At 45.4% G+C, this 24,568-nt stretch overlaps 1 protein-coding gene across 1 annotated transcript; it reads left to right on the top strand.

Annotated features, from left to right (window-relative positions):
* Nucleotides 1-10,820: 10,820 nt before the first annotated feature.
* Nucleotides 10,821-12,861, top strand: FZD7 (frizzled class receptor 7; the record flags this gene model as incomplete). The annotated part of the gene is made up of 1 exon (XM_082483559.1): nt 10,821-12,861. One exon carries the CDS (start codon nt 10,821-10,823, stop codon nt 12,549-12,551), a length of 1,731 nt encoding a protein of 576 aa, XP_082339685.1. The 3' UTR covers nt 12,552-12,861.
* Nucleotides 12,862-24,568: the final 11,707 nt, after the last annotated feature.

Raw genomic sequence — 24,568 nt, 5'->3', positions numbered from 1 at the left:
CAGTCAAGGGGGTGCCTGGGCTCCACAGCTATACAATTTGGGTTTACCCAGCTTTTGTTTTTGCTTCTGTTTATAGAGATAAACACTTGGCATTTTTGCATTAAAAATGGACCTCATTTTTCTTTTAACTCTAGGCTCATGAATAGGAAGAGACTGTCTTTTTTCAAGTACTTCTCAGAAAAAAATGTTGGGATGATGTACGTCTTGGGTTTTCCCCCATGATGCTTCTGCATGAGCTCCTATTCCATGTCATTTTTTCATCATGTTTGAAAAAGAGATGACTTCAAACACTACCAGTAGATTGAATTTTATAGGAAAAGTTTTCAACAAACAATTATTTTCAGAAGTGATTTTGATAAAAATGTAGTGAAAAAATATGTAACTTCAAATCAATACTTTTAAAGATGGGCAAAAGCAATAACAAAGTTTTATACAACCCCCATGCCAGTTCTGGGATTTTTTCAGCTGGCCTTGTTAGGAAACAAGCCCTCAGACCCTAGGGAATTCAACTAACAAAATGCCGCTTGTGCTGGTTGCGAGCAGCTTCCCTGGGATGGATCAGTGCCCCTGAAGAAGCTCAGAAGCAGCCTGGGTCTCCTCCCCACCCATGGCCGTGGTGGTGGGCACCCAGAATCTGCAAGCATCTTAAAGGGAGACTCAGTCTCACTTTAAAACAAACAAACAAACAAAAAAAAAAAAACCCAAAGCAGCTTTAAGATACTCTTTTGAAACAAATTTAATTTTTAGATCTTCGATGTTACAAGCACAGCTGCCTTAGAAATACTTGGAAAACAGAGCCTTTCTGTGGAAAACTGTTAAGCAAATTTGGAAGCTTGTGAGTAGCCATTACTCAGCTGCTCAGATTGCTTCAGAGAGCCCAAACTCACCATATCTGCATAATATCTAGGGACCAACGCCTATAGACTTTACTCACAAAGAGCTGACCCTTGTGGTCAGGGAGTGCGTTGAGTCACAGACACAGATTAAAATCACATGGCTGCAGCAGCTCCCACCCCCTCGCCCTGCCTTGCCACTCTCCCGCTCACGGCTGCCCCTCACATAGGGATCTCTGGGCCAAAAGCATCGTTGCTCCAGGAATCGCCTCGGTTTGCAGCCCAGAGGAGGGAAGTAAGCCAATGACAAACTTGAACTGCTCTAACAGTGGGCCACCAGTTGCAGCAGTCCTAGAATGGTTTTGAGCCAAGTGCAGATGTCCTTGCCCTGGAGGCAGTGATCCCTGGCACAGGGCAGGGGGACCAGCTGGGGACCTTCAGCTGTCCCACTTTCCACAGGCTTTCATGAGTCAACACTCTTCTCCACCACAAGGAGAATTTGCATGAATAAGATCTCACTGGGCAGAAAATGCCTTTACTGTTATGTCTAGGAAAGCACCAAGGATCATACTGCACTTAGATAATAATAACGATAACAGTAACAACACATTTCAGAGGCCTATTGCCTCCCTAGCCAGGGGCCACTGGCACGATGCTGATTTCACCCAGAGATGGGGCTCTCAAATTCAGGTAAAACCAATTTAAAGCACCTCGCAAATGCCCACAGATCACCGGCCTTAACAAAATGCTACCAATGTCCATACACAGTTTCCAGGCTTAGCAGTCCTCCACCACTGACAACACACCAGGTGCGGCAGCTTCTAAGATACTACTGGAGGACTCGTTTGCTTTGCCCAGAAAGTCATTGTTTTCATATTAGATCTCATTTTCCTACATTATCCCCCACCACCCGCAACAGCCTTTACGAAAATAAACCAGTAGGAGTTTGGCAAAGACACCAGCATTAACGTCTCTACTTCTGCAGTTGCACTTTAATAGCTATCAGCAGCTGGAATTTCAGCTTTCACACCCCAGGCAAAACCCTGCACCTACAGCAGCATGGGGCTGGGAAGCAGGGTCAAACAGAGGAATGCCACCTATTGCGTTCCCAGCATGACTTCCTACACTGCAGGTCTTGCCGTGACGCTCGCTCCTTGCTGCACCGGCGAGACCAGCCCCTGCCCAACTTGCACAACTCCCCTGAGCACGGTCAGAAACAGCACTGTGGGGCAGGCGCACGCCGCAGCCTTGCTGAGCCCAGCGCATGCCTGCTCGCTCGCATCAGAAAGAACACAGGAACCTGCCAACATTTATGATTTCCTTCAAAATCGGATTTTTTTTCTTGGAGTAACTGCCGCTCCAGGCGAAACCCTCAAACCTGTTCGTAAACAATCTTGAGTAGCACAAGCTTTGAACACTTCTAGAGTCCTACAATATTTATGTTTTCAGAGATATTTTGTATCTTTGTAATTTTAAATCACTGTTGCTTTTTCAAATGGCTAGTGGATACCCCATTACATTGTAGTATACGGATCCCTGCCTATTGAAAAATGCGGCATAAAAATGAGTAAGTTCATCATTAAAACCTTTACTTCATTAAAAGTAGTCATCCACATCATTAAAAGCTTTACTGTACATGTGTAGCAGCTGACCAAAATATGGCTTTATGGCTAGCTCTCAGGACAATAAGTTATAATCATCAAAAGAAAATCAACTCGACATCATGGTTCAACAAAAGCCCCATGGCAAACCGCATCCAGTTGCACTTGCGTGAGCAAAGCAAATGAGAAATGGAGAGTTAAAATTTGAGTTGGGTGCTGTACGTCTCCCCTTGAGGTGCTGAGAGTTTTAAGTTACCTTTAAACTCAAGGGGATGATCTGTGGGAGCAAGGAGAGCAGGACATGCTATTTTTAGAAGCCAGGAGTGAAATATTCTACCACATGAAGCACTTAAGAATTTGGCAGCAAATCGGGATTTGAGAGCTCTGAGTACCTTCCTCAGACTGGGCCTGTGTATTACAAAAGATTGTAACCATGTCCTAAGTCACAAACATTTCCTCAGCATTTTAAATCCCTTAAAAAAAAAAAAAAAAAAAAAACAACACCCAAACCTAAAACAAAAACCAAGACAAAGATTGAGAAAAAAAAATTAAATACAAACATACACACATTCACAAAAAGAAGCTGAATCTCTATTGTTCCGAGGTCTAGCAAAGAAAAGAAATTGTAACTGTGGTCCAGGCAAACATAGGGGCTGCAAATGCCATGTGGTATTAGACTGAATTCAGAGCAGAATTACAGACGTTACTTTGAATTTCGCAGCTTTGGTAGGTGCAAACCAGACATATGATGTTATTTCTTTTTAGCCCATATGAGAAAATGTTACACGCAGCGGAAATCTATTTCAGACAGCAGTGTTTCTTTAGCAGAATGGGATTTCTCTGATGCTTTGCTTTGCTCCATATGCTTCTAATTATTGCTCAATTCAAACAGCTATTTCTGCATTGACTTGCAGGAATCTCAGAAGGCACCTTCTACGTAGGCAAGGAGCATAGCCCATAAATAATTTCAAAAAGTATTAAAGAGTGGAAGCTTCATAGCTTTTCATTCCAATCTGACTATGTGGTATTTAAATAAACCTCTGTGGCTTTCCAGTAACATAGTAGGAACTCCCAGGTGGCAGGGCTGGGGGAAGAGAGGGAGGAGAGCACTAAACATACTAATGAACATGTAATTAAGAAAATGGGCCCTCATTCCCTTCAGAGACTCCATGAGGAGGGAGCTTATTTGAAGTGCTGCTTTCTGGTTCCACTCTCTCCACGGAAGGAAATCAGCTTAATATCACCAGCGCCATTCAGATACCATTGGTCCCAGCTCCAAGAGCGGCCACTCAATGCAGGCTGACACTGAGGCAGAAATCATAGTTTAAAAATGACCAGTTAAAAAAAGGTAAAGGAGAGCGTGTGATGCTGGTCCACAAACCTCAAGGCCCTGGTTTCTGAGGAGAGCTCTCTGTAGGGATCGGTGTTAGCCCTCTGCCCCTTCTCCTTAACAGCAGTGCTTCACTGAAATGCACTTTGGGTCACCACCGCTGCCTGGGGGCTCTCCTGGAAAGGGAAATTCTCCATACAGCAGCGTTTCCCATCTCCAGGGCTTACAGTGATGCAGCAGGCAGTAGCCACGCACAGCAAACCTTCATGTGGCCTCCAAGCAATGAACCACCTTGGCAAGTGGGTCTCCAGGGTATGATTGGGACCAAAGAAAGAAACAATTCTGTTTAAGAGTCTAATTGTAATTGTGGAGGACAAGGGTTAATTTGTGTAAGCCCACCGGGAAGAAGGAAAATAAAAGTAATTAAAATGTTTGTTTCTCTTTTCAATCGAATTTTAGAAGTGGAGTCAGTTAAGGAAATTTCACCCTAAACATAGGATGGTAGCAGTGATTGGTAATTTAAGCATTCATGGGAGGAGAGAGAGGATTTTGTAAACAGAGGCTTAGGAATTCCTTAGCCTCTTTAGACATCTGGCAAATTCTGTATTGAATAACAGCTCTGCTTCCCTTGTTTTCTAAGCTTTGGAAACAACATATTTCTGGAGGCTGCACTCATCTTTAGTGAGTCTTAATCAAGCAAAGATAAACCATTTGTTTGAACATCAGGCAGTGGCTTCCTGCCAATATGATTGTTAGATGGCAGAATCATGTCCCAAGAGGGATGGCAATAGTCCCATTATTCAAGGCATTTAAAATTAGACTAATTATACCACTAGGATACATAATAGCAGGGGCTAAACGATATAATGGGTCTTTCCCATCTCTTATTTTGGGCTAAATCCGGTTCTTCTTCCTACATAAACAGAGTTGGAGGCTTTGATGAGTATCCTGCTCTGTTTCCATTGGAACAAGTGAAACCCTACCCATTAACTCGAACAGGACACGTGCAAGCCTTCAGTCTGTGCATTAAGGAGGATTTAAGATACAATCTCAAATAGATGAGTCTACAGAGATGCAAAATTAAAACAAGGTTGGGCATAAATGACAAAAGACATAGCACAATGCATTTAACCATTGTATCCCTCACAATCAGAGGTTATCAACAGGAGAGTTATCAGAGCAACCAGTCAGGAAGGACCTAGAGATCAGGTGTTCACACTTGTCTTTGGCCTCAGAAACTGAGGGGGGATTTATAGAAGAGAGAATTAGACAGAAGGAACAAAATCACTAGGTTTTGGAGGAAAAGGGATGTCTAACAGAGACTCCAGACGAGGTCAAGGATCCATGGTGTGGAAGAGAGGTCTGGAGGAATATAATTCTGGGAAGGGGAACTTGAACCACAAAAAGACACTAGTCAAATTCCTGAAAAATATTCCACGGTGGTGAGAGCAAGCAGGGAAGGGTATATTTGTTTTTGTTTGGATCTGTAATACTTTTAGGGTTATAAAGCAAGGAGTAACTCTGCTAGAGACCTTTGCAGAGGTCTAAGTCATTTTCACAGGCCCTGTGAGAAGCTCAGGATAAGCTGGAGCACCCATGAGGCTGGGACTCCTGTAGCATCCAAGAGCAGGTGGCTCGCCCAGGGAAGCTGGGGCAGCTCCATCCTAAGTGATTCTGCTCGAGGTGCTGCCCAGGCTGATATGGCACATATCCCAATGCATATAGAATTGGCCAAAATCAGCTACAGCAGTCTGGGAAGCACCCAAGTGCCATGCCAGGACAGAAACACCTTTTAAAGGACCAGAAAGTAAGTCTGCATGTGCCTATGCTACATCTAGATTCTCAGAGTAGGATCTCCCCTACTGATGGAAAGAGAACAGCAGACACAAATGTCATCTTTTCCCACTGTCTCTGGAAGCTTCTCTTCTTCATACAGTGATATTACTGCACCCAGACAGAATGATGACAGGACCTGGCTGATAACATTGCTGCCAGCAGAGAATTTGTCGTGTTAAAAAAGCATCTAGCTTAAGAAAGTGAAACAGGGAGGGACTGCCTGCATTTTATAGCAAAGGGCCAGTACAACCCTAAAATTGGGAGAAAACAGATTAAATTCACTTTAAAGAAATGGGGGAATTCAAAGTGTCATGCAAGGGTTAAAATGTAACTGATGTCCTCACTGAACTGCTGAGTGGGGATGAGCAGATCAACTTCAGGTTTTGTTTTCTTATTCATGGATCTGGGAGATGAAAGCAATCAGCCTGATAGCCCATCTTTGTGAATGTGTCCTAATGTTTTCTCCAATTTGATCTTAAACGTGGAAGGCAGTGGAGCTTCCCTGTATCCTTTGGGATACTACTTCATAAGCTAATAATTATCTTACAAATCCATGATGCAACCAGCTTTTACCTCTCTCACTGTGGGAAACCACATCCCCTCCAGCAGTATCCCCTTCCTTTTGTCACCTGTGCCCTCCCCATATGCTCTTTTCAATCAGTTTCTTATGTCTTCAATCTAATTTCAAATTAAGGCTCCATGGTGGGGGGCAGGGGCTTGTCTTCCCCACTCCCTGACTGTGAAATACCAGGCTCTCCCGCCTCATTACAGAAAGACTAGAGTTCTTTGGTGAGCTCAGACAAGATGCAATTTAGAGTAATCTATCAGACTGATAGAAATGCAAGCAGATATAACACTGTGAACTTACTTTATTTCTAATTATGCAAATCATTATGTAAAATAGGCAAATGCATCATTTCCCCCCGGGCTCCTGGCATTTCCCACTAAGCTTTAGGGTGTGCAAATTTTGATGTTCTTAGCTCAATAGCCTGCCTGATCATGTAAGACTATATGTAAGTATACTTCAAAATGTTGAGGTTCAAAGCATCATGGAAGTTATTTACTAAATGTAACTGGGACAAGTCTCACAATTCAGGTGGTTGCATCCCAGACATTGGCAGTACTGGTTAGCAGGACAGCCAGTGAGGCACAGTAAGCTTCTGCAAGCGGATGGAAGGAGAAGGGGGAAGTGATGGCCTTTGTTCTTCTGAGGACTGGAAGCCTTGCAACAGGTAATCTGAAAATGTTCACCCTCCGGCATCTAAAATAAGTGGTGGGGTGGGGAGGGGGTGTTTTGTTTTGATTTCCCTCCCCCCATGGGAAGAATTCTCTATCAGATGGGATAGGAAACAAGGAAAATTATATTGGCACCATTTAAGGAGGCTTTAAAACAGCAGGAAAAGACATCATGTAGGGATCCTGCTCCTCATTCTGACTTAGTTTGGAAGTTGAACTGGATTTATTTTTAAATGTGTAAAAAGACAGATAATTATTTGTTCCTAACAATTCCTCCCTATGCATGTTAGTCTAGTCTGACAGCTTTAGAGTTGGTACCAATGCCTGAGACTGTAAATTTATTCTGGTATCTTGGACTTGCCAGGACTTTGCTTGTGAACATTTATTGCTGACAGACCATGCAGCATACTCAGAACACTAGCTGTTAGGAGAATTTTGGAGAAAACCTTTTGAACTGCTATGTGGTAGCAACAGACAATTTCTCAGATGCTGCAAAGTCTTGTGCAGCACATTTATTCTGGGTGGCTGATAACCTGGCTAACGGTAGCTGCCTGTGCTTACGTGCTGATGAGAATCCCTCCTGTTGTGAGGAAATTTAAGTAATTTTGCAGGCTAACACTTGTGAATTTAGATTGAGGTAGAAACAGGAGACAAGCATAAGTTTTGCTGCCTTTTGAAATGTGGCTGATGCTACTTACAGAGGTTCTGGATGCTTTGGGGTAACCTGAATTCCAGAATTAGCAGCTCTGGATTTTCTTAGGCCACAATCTGCCATTTTGAGACTGCCATTGTGTCTCTCAGTGACTGTGTCCTATCTGCCAGTGGGTCTAAATAGGAAAAAAACCCACCATGGAATTTGGTAACAGCCCAAGAGACTTTCTTCCTTCATCTCAGTAAATCCTGTTGTACATTCCTGCCACCTGAGATGGCCTAGCAGCATCATTCCATGGGATAAATTTACTCTCTTCTTATCTCCCTAAGAAATAATCTAGGATACAGCTTTTCTTCCTTCTTCCTTTTTGCCTACTCTTCAACTCCTTTTTTTTTTCTTTTGCTTCACTCTGACTCTACATTATGTTCAGCATAAGTGTAATGGAGTCACACAGCTTTTACAGCACGTACCAGAGCTCCCAGTCATCTTCTCATTTGAACCATGGTTTGGAAGAATGACTCTAACAAATGAGACGAGTAGAAAACAGGGGGACCCACTGATGCCATCTGTCCTGCCTTGTAAATAAATATCCAGTTAAAGTCTTGCCCCTTGATCTGACATTCCTTACTCTGAATAGTTTCTGTCACTGTCTCCCTATTGCTGAAAGACGGTTTCTTGCAATACCATTTTACTAGCTCTGAACTTGACATACAGAAATCAGAATGAGCGATGCATGGTGCAGAAAGTTTGTAGTTGCTTTACTTTCTCTGCATTGTCATTGCCTGCCAGTGAAATATGTCCTTTCATCCAATGTTTTTCATAGTGAATATCACAAAATGCTTTGCAGATGAAGTCAGTCATATAAGCCAAAGTGAAAAATAGAGGCTTTAAGGTGATTATTACAGATAGGTGACTCAACGGCTCATGGAGTGTTACAGAAAGATGGGATGGGATAAAAAAAAATAGAAACAACTGGAAAGAATAATCTTTTTGAAGGTTACTAACAGCCAAAGAACAAACAATAGACAAGTTCATGTAAGTTTGTACCATGGGAGGTTATTTAGATGAAGAGTATCACAAAAACCTGCTTAGTCACTAGGTGTAGAAAGTAAGGAATTCAGATAACAAGCCTTAACAAACTGAAAAACTGAAGTTCCTCTAAGGCACTCTCAAACAGGTATAACTGAGAATGAAGAAAAGACTTCTTTTCCAGAAGCAACTGTTGCAGCCATGAGGAACTAGTCTTGCCCCTACATATTTTGCAGAGCACAGTATTATTTTTAAAAACACATCCACTTTTAGGGGAGTAAATTTATTTAAGTCTGTTTATAACTGACAACTTCTCTTAACAAATGTAACAAAAGTTGCAGCTCCATGGTCTTACTGGCATGCGGCATGAACTGACATTGTTCAAGAGAAGGAGAGGATATGGGAAACATTTGTCCAACAATTGCTGTTGGAGTTCCCTGAGCCAAACCCTCCTCTCTTGAACTGCCCTGGAGGACTGGTATTTGCTTAGCCACTAATAGGAGCATAATCCTGAGTAAAGGAGGAAAAGAAAGAATTTGAACAGTACAGTTCAGGGGACCTCTGTCCTCAAAGGGAAGGATGGGGTGGGTTGAATAATACTTGGCCCCAGCCTGTCTTTGACCACAGGCTCTCCTAGGCCAGTGTGGAGGAAAAGCAGGCACTGTTGCAGGGCTTTTGTCAAGCACACCCTTTATGCACTGCGAGGACAAGCTCTGCCTGCATGTTGGAGGCTGGATGGTTCCAGCAACCCATGTTTCGGTGGTGCACCTCAAAACACAGCTATGCTGCAAAACCCACACTTCTGTCCGTAGCAAATGTATGTTGGTCTAGCTCAAGATCTGCTCAGCATCACCTGGCAGGCCAGTAACAGCCCTCTCCTGACCTATTGCCATTTTCTCTTGTAGGCAGGCTAGGCACTTCCACAGAGGAACTGCTGCTTTTTTACAAACTCGAAAAAGTCTCTTAAGGGATTGCAGCAGTGCAGATGGGGATTTAAAATCTCTCCTCTTTTCTTAGGTAACACTGGACGTTTCAAAAAAAGCTGCCTTCCCCCAGCTGAAGCTTAGATCTGCATGAATAAAGCGTTTATTCTGCCAGCAAAAAGCAACGGTCATGCTGCGATAACAAATCAAACCCCCCACGCTGGGGGTGGCGATGGCGCACAGACACGAACATCCCGACAACGCAATCAGCTCATTCTGCAAATGTACCCGGGCGCTGCTTTTTCCCCTCCCCCCCCCCCTTTTTTTTTTCCCCCTCCCTCTTCTTTTTTAATAACTCTGGGCACAGGCAGCTGTTTGCATTTTCAAAGTCTGCTCAGAAAGCAGCCAGTTAATTTTAGTTTGCTCGGGCCACCCTGAGCGAGCTGGCTGGGCCCCCCCCCCGGCTCTGCCCTGCAGCGCAGGGGGGGTGGGTGGGGTGTGGGGGGCCCCGGGGCGGCTCCTCCCGCCCCCGCCCGGCCGCCCCCGGCCCGGCCCAGCCCGCCCCACTGGGAATGGGAAAAAGTTGTTCGCAACTTTTTTATCTCCCCCGGCGCGGGGCTCCTCCCCCCCCTCCCCCCAACCCGGTGCCCTCCCCGCCCCCTGCGCGGCGATTGGCGGGCGGGCGCCGCGAGGCCCCGCCCCCCTGCGCGTTTGTGAATGGGGCCGGCGGCGGGGGCGGGGCTTCGCGGCGCGCCCGCGCGTATATGTGTCTTTTTTTTGTGCCGGCGCGGTCGCGGGCCGGGAGTCGTGGTGCGGGCGGTGTCGGCGGGGCTGCAGGCGGAGTGGAGCGGGAGGCGCACAACTGCCCCGGACGCACAGCCCGCAGTGGCGCCCGTCGGGAGCGGAGCCCAGCCGAGCCGCGGGGAGGATCGCGCAGTAATTGGATTTTTAAAAAGTTATTTAAGCCCCGGAGTAAAATACACGGCTCAGCCGGGCGCGGTAATAATCCATTTAGCCGTAGCCTAAACCCCCGGCGCCAGGGCCGCGCAGCCGGGCGGGGAGCAGCGCCTCCGCCACGCCACCGCCGGGCTTCGCGTGCGTCTCCTGTGTCGCCGCCGCCGCCGCCTCCTTCTCCGGCGGGAGCAGCGCCGGAAACTTTCGCCGTGAAAAACGCCGCCGCGCTGCTAGCGCCGACCCGCCGGAGCCGAGGAAGAAAATCGCGGAGGTCCGGCGCGGAGCCGCGCTCCTCCCGCCGCCGCGCCCCTTACACCGCGGAAGGGGCCCCGCTGCCGCCCTCCGGGCGCTGATGCCCCTGGGGCGCCGCGCCGCCCGGCTCTGAAGGACTCCCCGCGGCTCCCCGGGCCCCCGGCCGCCCCGGCGATGCGGGCTGGAGGAGGAGGAGGAGGCGGCGGCGGAGCGGCCGCCGCCAGCTGCCCCTTGGTGGGGTTGGCCGCGCTGCTGGCTGCCCTGATGTGGACCCCCGCGGGCGCGGCGGCCCAGCAGTACCACGGCGAGAAGGGCATCTCCGTGCCGGACCACGGCTTCTGCCAGCCCATCTCCATCCCGCTCTGCACGGATATCGCCTACAACCAGACCATCCTGCCCAACCTGCTGGGCCACACCAACCAGGAGGACGCGGGGCTGGAGGTGCACCAGTTCTACCCGCTGGTCAAGGTGCAGTGCTCGGCCGAGCTCAAGTTCTTCCTTTGCTCCATGTACGCGCCGGTGTGCACCGTGCTGGAGCAGGCCATCCCGCCCTGCCGCTCCCTCTGCGAGCGGGCCCGACAGGGCTGCGAGGCCCTCATGAACAAGTTTGGCTTCCAGTGGCCAGAGCGGCTCCGCTGCGAGAACTTCCCCGTCCATGGTGCAGGCGAGATCTGTGTAGGGCAAAACACATCGGATGCCCCACCGGGGCCTGGCGGTGCGGCAGGCCGGGGGGCCACTGCCCACCCTACGGCTGGCTACCTCCCCGACTTCCTCACCCCACCGCAGCCCCCCTCCGGCTTCTCCTTCTCCTGTCCGCGGCAGCTCAAAGTGCCCCCTTACTTGGGCTACCGGTTCCTGGGGGAGCGGGACTGCGGGGCCCCCTGTGAGCCAGCGCGGCCCAACGGGCTCATGTACTTCAAGGAGGCAGAGGTGCGATTTGCCAGGCTGTGGGTGGGCGTGTGGTCTGTGCTCTGCTGCGCCTCCACTCTCTTCACTGTGCTTACCTACCTGGTGGACATGCGTCGTTTCAGCTACCCAGAGCGACCCATCATCTTCCTCTCAGGCTGCTACTTCATGGTGGCAGTGGCCTACGCGGCAGGTTTCTTGCTGGAGGAGCGGGTGGTGTGTCTGGAGCGCTTCTCTGAGGACGGCTACCGCACTGTGGCCCAAGGCACCAAGAAAGAAGGCTGCACCATCCTCTTCATGATCCTCTACTTCTTTGGCATGGCCAGCTCCATCTGGTGGGTCATCCTGTCCCTCACCTGGTTCCTGGCTGCTGGAATGAAGTGGGGCCACGAGGCCATCGAAGCCAACTCCCAGTATTTCCACCTGGCTGCCTGGGCTGTGCCTGCTGTCAAAACCATCACCATCTTGGCCATGGGGCAGGTGGATGGGGACGTACTCAGTGGGGTGTGTTATGTAGGTATCTACAGCGTGGACTCATTGCGGGGCTTTGTGCTGGCGCCCTTGTTTGTATACCTCTTCATTGGCACTTCCTTCTTGCTTGCTGGCTTCGTGTCCTTGTTTCGCATCCGCACTATCATGAAGCATGACGGCACCAAGACAGAGAAACTGGAGAAGCTGATGGTGCGCATTGGTGTCTTCAGCGTCCTCTACACGGTGCCCGCCACCATTGTCCTGGCGTGCTATTTCTATGAGCAGGCCTTCCGTGGCACCTGGGAGAAGACGTGGCTCCTCCAGACCTGCAAAACCTATGCTGTGCCCTGTCCCAGCCACTTTGCCCCTATGAGCCCAGACTTCACGGTCTTCATGATCAAGTACCTCATGACCATGATTGTTGGTATCACAACTGGCTTCTGGATCTGGTCTGGCAAAACCCTTCAGTCCTGGCGACGCTTCTACCACAGACTCAGCACTGGCAGCAAAGGCGAGACGGCAGTATGAGACCCCCCTGTCCCCTCTGGCACGCACACACACACACATGCATGCACACACACAGAGGAGAGGGATACTCGGCAGAAGAGGAAGGCAATGGCTCCCTGAAGAGGGAGGAAGGGAGGCTTTTCCAAACTTTTTCTTCCTCCCAGAGGGTTTGAGGAAAAAAAAAAAAAAAATCTTTGCTTAAAGGATCAGACGGACTGTGTACAGTGGTGCTTATACCCAACTACGTGGAAGAGCACAGAAAAAGAGGCCACTGGTGGGATGGGAGAGTCCTTCACCTGCAAGAAGTCCCCTTACTTCTCTCTCCTGCTACCTCTGCGCAGGAAAAAACCCAACCCAACTAAAACTATCCTGCCTCGCTTTGGACGGGAGGGAGGGGAAGCCACATCTGTTGAGCTGCCCCTGCTGAGAAGTAGCCAAACCCTCTGTGAGTCTCTGGGGTCATACTGCGGCGCAGGCAGGGTGACTCCTGAGCCCGGGCTCGCTGCCTGCTCCTTCCAGCTCGGCGGAGCAATCACGTGAGTACTGCGCGACCAGCTACAGCCCGGATCGTGTGCTGGTGAGGCGCCTCTGTTCTGTCAACTCGCAAGTTCCTTTTTACCTCAGTGATACCTGTTTTAATTGTTTTTAAAGTGAAAACTCGGCCCTCGGTCTGTTGTTCTTGCTGCTGTGGGGAAGGAGGGGGTTGCCGTTCCACACCCTGAAAAGAAATGACTTGTTGCTTTTCAGCAGAAGGCTTTTCCCCCTTGCCTTTGTTCTAGGAGACAAAGGGGGAAACAAAAGTGTTTTCTATGTAGAAAGGCATAAGCATGGGATCGGTTTTTATGGGCAAACTAACAAAAAGAAGTCGTTGAGGTTCACCCTTGGATGTGAGGAGCTCGCAGAAATAAACATTCCTTTTATGAAAAAAGGAGGAGGCAGGATGTTTTCCTACGGTTCAATATGGGTCGCTTTTCTAAGCTGAAGGAAACGCAAGACTTAGAGGGCAAGAAGAGTGTAACCAAGAGCACCTGCCAAAACAAGAGCCATTAAAATATGTAATGTAAAGATACGATTTTTTTTCCTTTCCTTCCCCTAAACCTGCTTTTTCTCCTGCTTTGCAGTGATCTCGCTGCAGGCAAAGTCAATACACAGCCGGCTTCTGGGGACAGGCGGAATCCTTTTGGCTCCTGATGGACCCTTTGCCTGCTCCTCGGGGTCCCTGAACTGCACGGCGAGGACTGGTGGTGCAGGAGGGGGCTGGGGTTGGGGTTTAAAAGCAAGCAGGGACCACATGTGAGGAGCCTTCTCATTTCAACTAAAATACAGCTGGTTAAGTTTCCAGTGATCACGTCTTGGAAGGAAAGACATTCAAAAATTAATCATCAAATGCATCGTTTTCTTTTTAAAATGTGACAGATTTTTCTATTCTGAAATGTTTATGTTGACTTGTTCATATTTTATTTTTTGCATACTACTTTACCTTTATATTCACTGAAGGGTTGTTTTTATAAGTATACGTGTGTGTGTATATTCTTGCCTAAGGACAAAAGAGGAAATTCTGGATTTTTAGCAAGTCTCCACGCTATAGCTGCTCTTCATTTTTTGGGGGGGAAAGTGTCTGGAATGAAACTAAAAAAGAAAAAACCTGTTCAGGGTGAGGGGGCAGACTGCCGCTGTCTGAGGGCGTACGAGTAGTCTGGGCATGAGGAATGAGCCCATCAGCCAAATCCTTCAGTAGATCTGATTTCAGACTTGCGGGGCTTGGGTTTTCGTCTTTTATAATGTGCACGTGGAAGAAAGAAAAACATGAAACATGTAAGACAAGTGCAGTATGTATATTTTGTAAATCTTGTTTTTGTAAGAAAATATGTATTTATGTTTTTACTTGATTTTTTTTTTTTTAAGGTCTGTATGAGGCCCTGCTTCATCCCATGTACAGATCACTAAATAAATAATTTTTAATACAAAGGCTCCAATGAAGTTCTTTCGGTCTTTGAACACTCTGCAGGTTATAGAACAGGGAGCAAGCTTTGTGAGTGGAGTCTTCCCTCCTGCTTTGTTGTGGGAGATGCAAGAGACTTTTGGGTGAATACACTGTAAATATACTGTCCAGAAACAGCCGTGACTTGAGACTGGCCTTCCTGAGTACCAGCCACTCACAACAGGAGATCGCATTTTGAGACCATTTCAAATGTTTGCCCTCACTTCAGGTATTTGCATCCTAGCCAACTTTTCTTCCAGGCTCTGCCTCTTGCTGAGGGCAAGCTGATTAACCAGTTTCCTTATCTAGAAAATAAGGATAATGCTCTCTTCCCATTCCAAAGAGACGTTAAGACTGAGAACTGGAGGGTGCTACAAGTGCTGTAAATTAAATCCTTGCCTTGACGGGTGCAGTGTTTTAGGGAAACTCTAAGGACTAGGTCTGTTTCAATAGCTTTCAAAAGCCAGTGTTTGAACTAGCTTTCCCCCCCCCCCAGCACCTTTACTATCTACAGTTTTGTTCAGGTGAATTTTAATTTTATCTTAATGGCTAGCCCAAAGCCTACATTCTTTCTTATCACAGTCATCTGAAAGCTGATAGCTTCAATGGAATGGTCTATTTTATTTCATTTTTTAAACTTAAATGAATGTTTAGATATCAAGCTGTGTTGCTACAATCATGGAAAGTGCCCTGGCAAACAGAATTTTACACCTGTGGAATGATAGTTTCCAGCTTTTCTCTCGCAATGAGTTCAGCCTATTTATTGGGTTCATCACCCTTCCTTTGCCTTAAACTATGGCTACACTAAAATTTAAGTTACAGAACAGAGATTTAAGATGCCTTAGCTGGATGCCATCATGGTAAATGTGGTTGCACTGCACTATTGTTTCACTTACTCAGTACGGTGTGCAATAGCTGCACTTTCAGGACACTATTTTATTTGGACACCGTGCTCTCAAATGTAACCTTTTACATTTACAGTCTATGAATTACTGATTTAAAGCTCTTTTCAGAGCTAGCCCCATTCACACTGCCTCTCTAGAAAAGTCACATCTTTTATTTGAAAACACCTCTAGCTGCTCCCCAGAATTGCTCACTTGTTAAGTTTCCTTTTTGAAAAGGCCTTTGCTTTCCTGCAAGTCAGGCTGCTTGAAACCGCTCCATGACATGAGCTTGCTGATCATTGCTGAGGGGGGTTTCATTCCACTCACTTAGGAAACCTGAACCTTTCTATAAACATTTCCTCCCATTAATCCATCAGTGCCAGCCGGAGCGACGGAACGGCTGAAACAGATTGCACTCTGAAGGACTGGGAACCGACAGGAGCAGTGGTGTGACTGACACCCCTGTGCTGTGCAGCCACAGCTGCATTGCTAAACATGTAATTAATTCTTAATACATCATGGACAGCTAAGCCCACAATTCATGCAGGCGGCCTGTCCCCCGGCTCTTCTCTCCACTCACCACCCAACCTTGCTAGCTGGATGAGAAACTGTTTAGGTGTGATTGCTACTTTTTTGTCCATATGTGGAAAAACTTAAATAGACTTTTTTTTTTCAGTTCACGAGACATTCATATCTGAAAGGAAACGTCTCTGTTTCCACCAGAAACCACTAAAGCTGAATACTTTTATTTCAGTATTTCCTATTAGGTACTTCTGGATTTAAAGTCACTTAGGCAAAACCATCCAAATCCTGGGATTTAAGTTGATTTTTAAAATTTGAGATTGTAGGTGAAATTTGATGCTGGTGTAAAGTAGAAGCAACTGCTATTCACTTTTAAGCAGATGTGACTTGCATCAAGACTGAATTTGCTCACAGTGGAAACAATTTGGAGAATTTCAAGTAGTGATAGCATCTGGCCTTCTGGAATAAAAATCTCTATCACCATTCTGATAACAAAGTAGCAGTTACTTCCATAATGGAGTACAATTCAAAAAAATCTCTGTGAAGCTGTCTGGAAAAAAGGAGGAAAAATAAGCCCTTACTAACCTTTGCTAATTGCTGCAAAACGATTTTTCTTTGACTAATGTTTAAGTCCACTTTCAGTTAACATTTTTTTAAGTTTAAGAAAAGTTTCCTAGCCTTCATCTTTGGCTCTTGTCTATGCAGCATTTTTGCTTCACAAGTTACTTGGCAAGCAATAGTTATCATTGATAAATATCCCTGTAAGTTTACACCATATACTACATTTTCATGAAAAATATATAAACACTGGTTCTTAAGTTTCAGAGACATTTGTGTTACTTTCTAGAAGAAAGTATTATTATTTCAGGCAAGTTAAACAGGAGGCATTAACAGTTCTAGAGTTCATGAATAGCAGCAGCAAATGAATGTTGCAGAATGTTTTCTGCCTCTGCAGAAAAAAAAGTGCTTTTATAATATGTGTTTGTTTGGGTTTATTTTTGGTGAAATACCCACACCAGCAATTGAATGTTTTTGTCTAAGTACTTCACCCACAACCAATAGCTTTGCATGCAAGTAAAAAACCACACATCTCTCTGTTCACCAACTGGCAACAGTAAACATTATTTATAATTTCACATGGGTTTAGAAACCAAATTACTAGCTTGTGTCTTAGTGGGTTTTTTCCTGCATCTCATTCTCACTTCCTTCTAGACCTTACAGGTTCTTTGTATATACCCTGCTCTCTATACTTGTGTTTGACTCCTGTTATTTTTTAAAACCGTGAATCCAGCTGAAAGAAATTTAGTCTGTTGCTTGGAGAGGAAAAGACAACTCTGAATCTTTCAGCACTACGACTGTTCATTGAGATAGACTATTGCCAAGCCTGTTCTATATAAACCAGGATAATTGTTTCATGCCAACATGAGCGTGTGGTTTTGGCAGCTACAACACTGCACAGGATAATATAGGATTGGGAGAATGAATACAGTGCATGGCAAGTTCCCAAATGCCCCACTTAGAACCAACACATTTTGACTAAAATGATGCCCAAACTGTAAAACTTAAAATACATACATCAGAGTTTAACGCTGCTCAGACAACCAGTTTGCGCCGCAGGAGGACGGGGAGGGTTTTGATGCTGTTTAAACCCAAAGTCCAAGGTTGCCTGGTTCAGGTGGCTGGATGTTGCTCGTCTCAAAACCAGATCAGTGGAAGTAAGGTACAGCACTTTCTCCTAATCCAGGTAAAGACTGGGCTAAAGCACAGCATTACCACAGCTGCAACCAAATGGGATTTGACTGAATGATGCACAGTGAGAACAGACAGGCCCAAACAGGGTCATGAGTGCGAACTCCTCTACATCACTGGGTCCTCTCTGTACAGCCGGCCTAACCATGCCAGGAAACGATGGGACTGGGATAAATGAGAATATGGATAAAAAGCAGGAATAAGCAGGGCCTAGAGCACATTTTTAAATAACAATTGTAAATTGGGGGGATCACTTATCCATATCAGTCAGGAAATCCTGCTAGCAACAACTTGTTTGTTTTGGCTGCCCCAGCTGTGTCACAACTTGGGTTGGTTATACACAACCCTGTGTTACTCTTACATGTTACTCTAACATAACTAAGCATGTTACTCTTACAAATACAAGTGGAAAAATCAGTGTGTGCTTCCCAAACGAGTAGTATATATGAGTCGGCTTTGGCTGCACAGGTCTTGGAAATTAACCCCATCATGTGGCCACCAAGGTAGCCATGAACCTTACTATTAACACCAGGATCCCAAAGGCCAGGATGACAACTAGAAAGAAAAAAAAATAAAAAGGACCAGTTCTCCTCTACCTTCAGCTTTACTGGAGGTATTGGCAATTCTAGCATTGTTCTCAACCAATCTGCAGGAAAGCAATGCCGTTTTCAGGGCAGGCAAGGAGTAAGATTATTCCCACTGTGCTGCCCTTTTCCTCAGGCTAACATAGAGGTGCTTCAGAAAAAGCATGAGGTGAATGGGGAATTCTGACAGAAAGTGCAGCAGAAGAAAAATCTGTTATCTGGCTCAGATGGACACAAAAGGCTGTTCCAGCAAGTAGGCACTAATATAGGATTTGGAAGACAAGTGCTTGATTACCTGCACTGTCAAGATGGTGGACAGATCACCTACAGCCAGACTTTCAGCAGTATTCAGGATGCTAAAGATGCAGGCAGGTACATGGAAAGCACTTAGAAGTGCTTAAATTCCCAGGTACATGTCTTGGTAATTGACTTAGAAAATCTCATCTCTGTCTCTAATTTTCTATAAAATTGGAACAGTGACACTTCCCTATATGAGTGTTGTGAGAATAAATACTCTCAAAACAAAAGAAATTAAATACAATGATAATAGGGCTTATATAAATGCTTTTGTCAGATCTTTGCCCTATAGTCTGATGTTTTGCAAGTAGGTCCCATTCTAGAGAACGCCAAATTAAGACTACCAGCTAGAATAAATTGCTTGTATGTTTTCCAATATCTTATCTAAAACTAGGCAGGCTGAGCATATGCTTTCACAGGAGTATCACTCTAGCCAGGGCTCAAATATAAGGTGTGAGAGGGTATAAAGATGCAAGCTAGGTAATTAGAAAATGACACTGAACTGGGCAGGCATGAAAATCAACAGCTGTTGACTACAGTCAAACAAAATGGACTGTATTATCCTGGTGCTTACACATAGCAGAGATAAGGATTTGGGCCCATCTGTGCTGGTGCTATAGTGTGCTTAACTCTTCCAGTACTCCTGAATCTCTCATTTCCTATATGCTGTAAACAGTTATTATCAGCAGACTCCGTGACACCTCTGCTGTCCCTCTTAAAATCATTATAGTAGACTTCAGCTTGCTGCAAGCAGGATCTAAATCATAGTAAGTAGTAGGCCTAAAGCACAGTCACCCAAGGTTTCGTCCAAACCCTTAGCAGTGAGAACCCACCTCCCTTGCCATTTGCACTTCGTCACTTAGTTCCTCAACAGTTTTTTCTGTTACCATGACTTCCAACATTTTTCTCTTTACTAAAGATGGCCAAGTAGAAGGATTAGTTGGCTGTTTGGACATTTTCCTGCTTCAACAACAGGGAACAGCATGAGACTACTACTTTCACCAATGAAATACAGAAGCATCTAAGCTGACTGGGGTAAACATCTGTGTGTTGCCCTGGTGCCAGCCTTTCCTGTGAGAGACTTCTGCACCCATTCACCTTCATCACACATCAGGTTTTTGTTGCTAAATAAAGTAAACCAACAAACCAAAAAGGATCCCTGAATGCCTCAAAGCATGCTGTAACTTATAAATCCCCCCTCAAACAAATAAAAACATAACTTAAGAGTTTTTATTGAAGACAGTCAAAGAGAGCTACTTCAAAAAATATTTACCTAAAGCACGAATCAGATCAGTTGCCTGACGTGGCTTCCTTCCACAAATTTTCCATGTAGGAGGTGTGTGTATATGAGCGCGTGTATGTGTAGCATGAGAGCATGCTAGCATGACAACTACGAGTTACAACTACAGGTAAATCTCTCATCAAAAACCCAGTGAATAGAGAAAATCAAAAGGCCCTTGCCCGGTGCAGCTGTCTGCTAATTAAACACTGGTGTTAATTGCAATAGTGTGCTTGGACCCCATTCCCCATGTTTGTTGTGGTGCCTGCATGAGCTCTGGATCGCTCAGAACTTTCACATTCTCACAGAAAATGAAACCATCTATAAAAGGAATGAAAGACTGTGATATGTATATATATCTATAGGGCTATTTTTAAAGAAAAAAAGATTTTTTGTGTGAGCTATTTCAAAGCCAGCTTTGATTATCTAAAGCAAAAGTCAGTCTTTAGAAAGTCTAAAAAAACTAAATGTAAAGATGGAATCTTTTTTACTTAATCCATGATGAAAAGAGAATTTCTTATTTGTAATGCTCTTGCCTCTCAATTTCTTTTTTTTTTTTTTTTTTTTTTTTAATTAACGGCAAAATGTAAGTTTCAGGCAGCAATTCCCGTCCTCACTTTACGAGATGTGCAAAGCAGCATTCCATTAGGGCCAACAGCCAGTAAAAGGGATGTCATTTGACACCCTTACACAACTATGCATACCAGGCTGGAACCGAGCAGGATTATGTGAGTGGATAGAAAGTCCTTCTGGAGACAGGATTTACTCATACTGTTTTTCTTCACACATTCTGCTCTCTGAAGATAGTAAATCAGCTATTGGATTTGCAGAAACAACTCTCATGACAGCTAAAGAATTCAGGCACAAAGCAGACGAAGGCAAAGATCTGGCCTCTCTAAAGCAGCTCGTAGAAGAAACTGAACTGCCTCCCTGTCCGAAGGAGCTAAACAGCGCCTGTGCCTGCACCATATTCCTCTTCTAAACCAGGGGCAGGAGGTGGGCTGGGTTTCCAGAGCCCACACCAAATCCCGCGGCAACTTTCTGCTTTTATGGTAGGCTAAGCCAAAGTCCTGGATCTGAATGTTACAAGATTTAAAAGACCATACTTTACAGTTACTGTGAGCCAGAAACTGCCTTTTCTGGTAAGAAATCCCTTATCTGCAAAGATGAATTAATCAGTGGATAGTTTTGCTTTGTTATGAAGGCACAGAGCTTTATATCACTGCCCACAGACAGAGATCTCATTTTCTGTCTTTGAGATTCCTTAAGGTTTTTGTTGTTTGACTAATAGAGTCAACATTAACTAATGGAGCTAACACTTTAACTCCATGTCTCATTTTCCTCAAGTAAAGATCTTACAGCGCTGAATTCTGAATGAAAACTTAATCAAAACCTCTCAACATGAGAACTGAAAAGTTTCTCAGAAAGCAATCTCAAGAGAGTCAGCAATTTCACTTAAATGACTTTTCCATTTTGCTATCGATTTTCATTAAAACTAGCTGTGTTAATAAAGTGTCCTTTGGTCAGCATTTCACCACTGCCCTCAGACTTAATACATTACTTGAACACAGACATTGAAGGTGTAATAATGAGTTATATACGCAAAAATAAGCCTATGAAGGACTGCGTCATGATAACTGTTATTTTCACAAGCTCCACCTCTCAGCATCATCCCTGGCTGCATCTTATTTAGCTGGTAAAGTTCTTTGTACCAATACCAGACTATTTTATTTATTCTTAAATGTAATTCTGCACAGACAATGACATTTTTTTATTAGTAAATGAGAAGTAGTGTGTGCCAGCAGACAGGGCACCAGACTAGGGGTCAGGAGACTGTCATACTTTTCCCAAACTTGCCCATGGCCTGCAAATTCTTCCAACCATCTTTACCTCTGTTTCTTTTTCGGCCCTTCTTTAAATAGGATCATGCTCTTTGGGACAAAAAATATCTCTATTGTCCCCATGTATGTGTTGGTACTGTTCCCATCTTGCTGGAGCCCTGATCTTGACGGGGGCCTCTCAAGATTTGGCACAATGCAAGAGGTTCCAATTAAAAATAATTGATCATTAAGAGGCAGAGAATGGTAAAGAGTGAGCTGGCGCTTTACTTTCTACAGGGAAATAGTCAAACATTAGTGGCAAAGTAGAGACGTGTGATGACACGAAATCTTCCCAAAGAAATGAAAGTGGGAAGTGTCACTCATCACCTTTTGGGCTTTTGTGTAACATGCGTAAGGAATGTTCCCTTCTCTGAAGAGTCTCTGCGGACTCTTCAGATGATGGGATTTACTGTCACATGCCCTCTTCTGCCTGTCTTTTTTTGGTTGTTGTACAAAGTGTTGCCATGTGGGGTCTGTGTGATAGCACATACTGCAAAATAACTCCAGCTGAGTGGACTTGGTGCTGGCCAGTTGGATTGTTTGTTGGCTGACTATTCCCTAAAAATGAAAACCAGGCACTGAGGAAACTATCTTGTTCATAAAAGGAAAATATTTATCTGCAATGAAACAAAAAGGACCTGAACCCAAACCAAAATAACTGACTGGATATTTCATTAAATGATCACTAATGAAGTGATTAAATAATTGAGCAACAGAGAAAGGTGTAAGCCCGCTACTTCCCCACACACCTCCAAAATATGGGTTTGAATTAAGCAAAACAATTTTCCACTGCACTCTGAACTGCTTCAATTGAAGAAAACAAAGGGGAAATGTCTGAATGTTTTGTTTAAATGCTTCCTAAATGAAGCAACTCCAAGCTTGAATTTGAAATGCACCCAAAATGAGTTAAAAAACATTAAGCAACCTTATAAGGTTCAGCTGGAGTTAAGGGGCAGACAAGCTAAGACAGACAGGTGACGGCAGGTAGCTCGGCTTTGGAACCACAGGGAACTTGAGAAACATGGGAGCCGGTTTTGCCTACAGCTTGCCCTGTATCACTGAGAAAGTCTAATCCACTTCACCTGCACCATGTAGACCCAGTAATAAGGGACATAAGGCAGCAAATGGAACATGTTGCTTAATGAGATTCCGTATAGGGAAAAACATTTGTGGAGAGCAGAGAAAGGGGAGAGCAATAAAAACAATTGAGACTGAGACACAAGAGGCATATGGGCACAGCTACAGCTACATGTACATTTGCTTTTCTTGGGTTTCAGGCTGGCCAGAAAGAAAACAACTCCAGTTGTGAAGCCATGCTTCTGTGCCTGCTCAGCCCCACACTCATGCTAACTGTCCCTGCCTGCTGGTTAATGCAATGGGCTGGCTTATGGGCTGGGCTGGCTTGTAGCCAGCCATCCCAAAGCCCATGCAAGGCAAACGTGTGACTGCCTGCCCCCATCTAGGCAGGTTTTACTTTGGGATTCCTCACACTGCCTTTTTAACAGGACTGGTCTCCAAACACAGCAAAGAACTCCTTCTGTCACCCGTTAAGTGTAGTGAAGTGCCCAGGCTGTGAAGGAGCACTTAGTCACACATAGCTGCAGTAGCATCTTCAGAGCAAACTAATTGCTGACTGCAAACTGCTGCGATCAACGTGAATGCTCACCACATGATATTCCTCCTGTAAATTTTCAAAAGTAAGAAGTTTACTGACAAAGAAATTCATGAAGGTTGCCAGGAGCGTAGAGTGCCTTTCTAGAATGTTGATCCTAGCTATTCCCTTGGAAACCAGTAAATAAAGAGTTAAGGTATGAGCAAACACAACCTTAACTGTGCTGTTTGAGCGATGCCCCAATATGGCCATAACACACAGAGCCTGTGCTATCTCAAAGGCAGAGTGCAAACATTTGGGGAATAGGGCACATGACCACAGGACAGAGTCTAAAGCCTTCTTTTTTGCAAGGGAAAACTGGTCTGTACCTAAGCCGCAGGGACTGGGGGGAGGGGGAGTGCCAACACCAACTGTACCCCAGAGGCAGCTGGTCTCTTCCTCAGGACTAACACCTACCCACTTTACAACCCCTGCCCTCGCAGACCACCACAGAACTCCTCTCTCCACCCTCCAGCACTGAGCCTGCAGTCCATCCTGCCAGCACCCTTGAGCACTTCTGGTAATTCCACTGGGAAGGAAGAGCTCTAGGCACCGTTATTACCACAATTTACAAAGTCAACACCAAAAGGAGACACACTACTGAACCACCCACATGACCAGAGGAGGCAGGGAAAGAGGCAAGCCACCTTCCAGAAGGACAAGGCCTTTCTCATGTCAAAGCCCAGCAGTTTTCCTATGTCACAGTCACAAAGCAGCCAAGTGCTCCAGCTCTGCCAGCTGGAGCGGGGCAGCTCCCACAGCTGACTTGCACCATCCCCAGCGGTACGGCCAACCTCAGCAAGGGCACGGGGAAGGTTATTCAGGCCTTGCTTTTCAAAAGGCTCATGGCTTACCATATTTGCCAAGATGGAAAGGTATAAGATGCTAACAGACAACTTCGCTGCTGTGTCAGTCAAGGCTTTTTTGTGGCCGGGGGTAGGATGGCAGACACAGTGCCACCTCTGCTGTAGCACAAACACTGCTCTGAAATGCGTGACCATAGAGAACCCTGCTCAAACACTTTTTACCATGGCAGGGGTATACTCAGAAGTGTCGCACTGTCCCTTTTCTCTATTTATTTCTCATTCTCTGCTCCCTAGGAAACTGAGAATCACATTAGTGTCTCCCTCTTTTTTGTCCTACTTTGAATGCCAAGTAGCTAGCACCCATTATTCTGTGACAATGTCCCATCTTACTGACATGTCTTGAAT

This window comes from Vanellus vanellus (genome assembly GCF_965231255.1).
Source record: "Vanellus vanellus genome assembly, chromosome: 5".
In the NCBI taxonomy this organism is placed as follows: domain Eukaryota; kingdom Metazoa; phylum Chordata; class Aves; order Charadriiformes; family Charadriidae; genus Vanellus; species Vanellus vanellus.
Note: the sequence above shows the minus strand (reverse complement) of the source record. Positions and strands in the feature narration are given on the sequence as shown.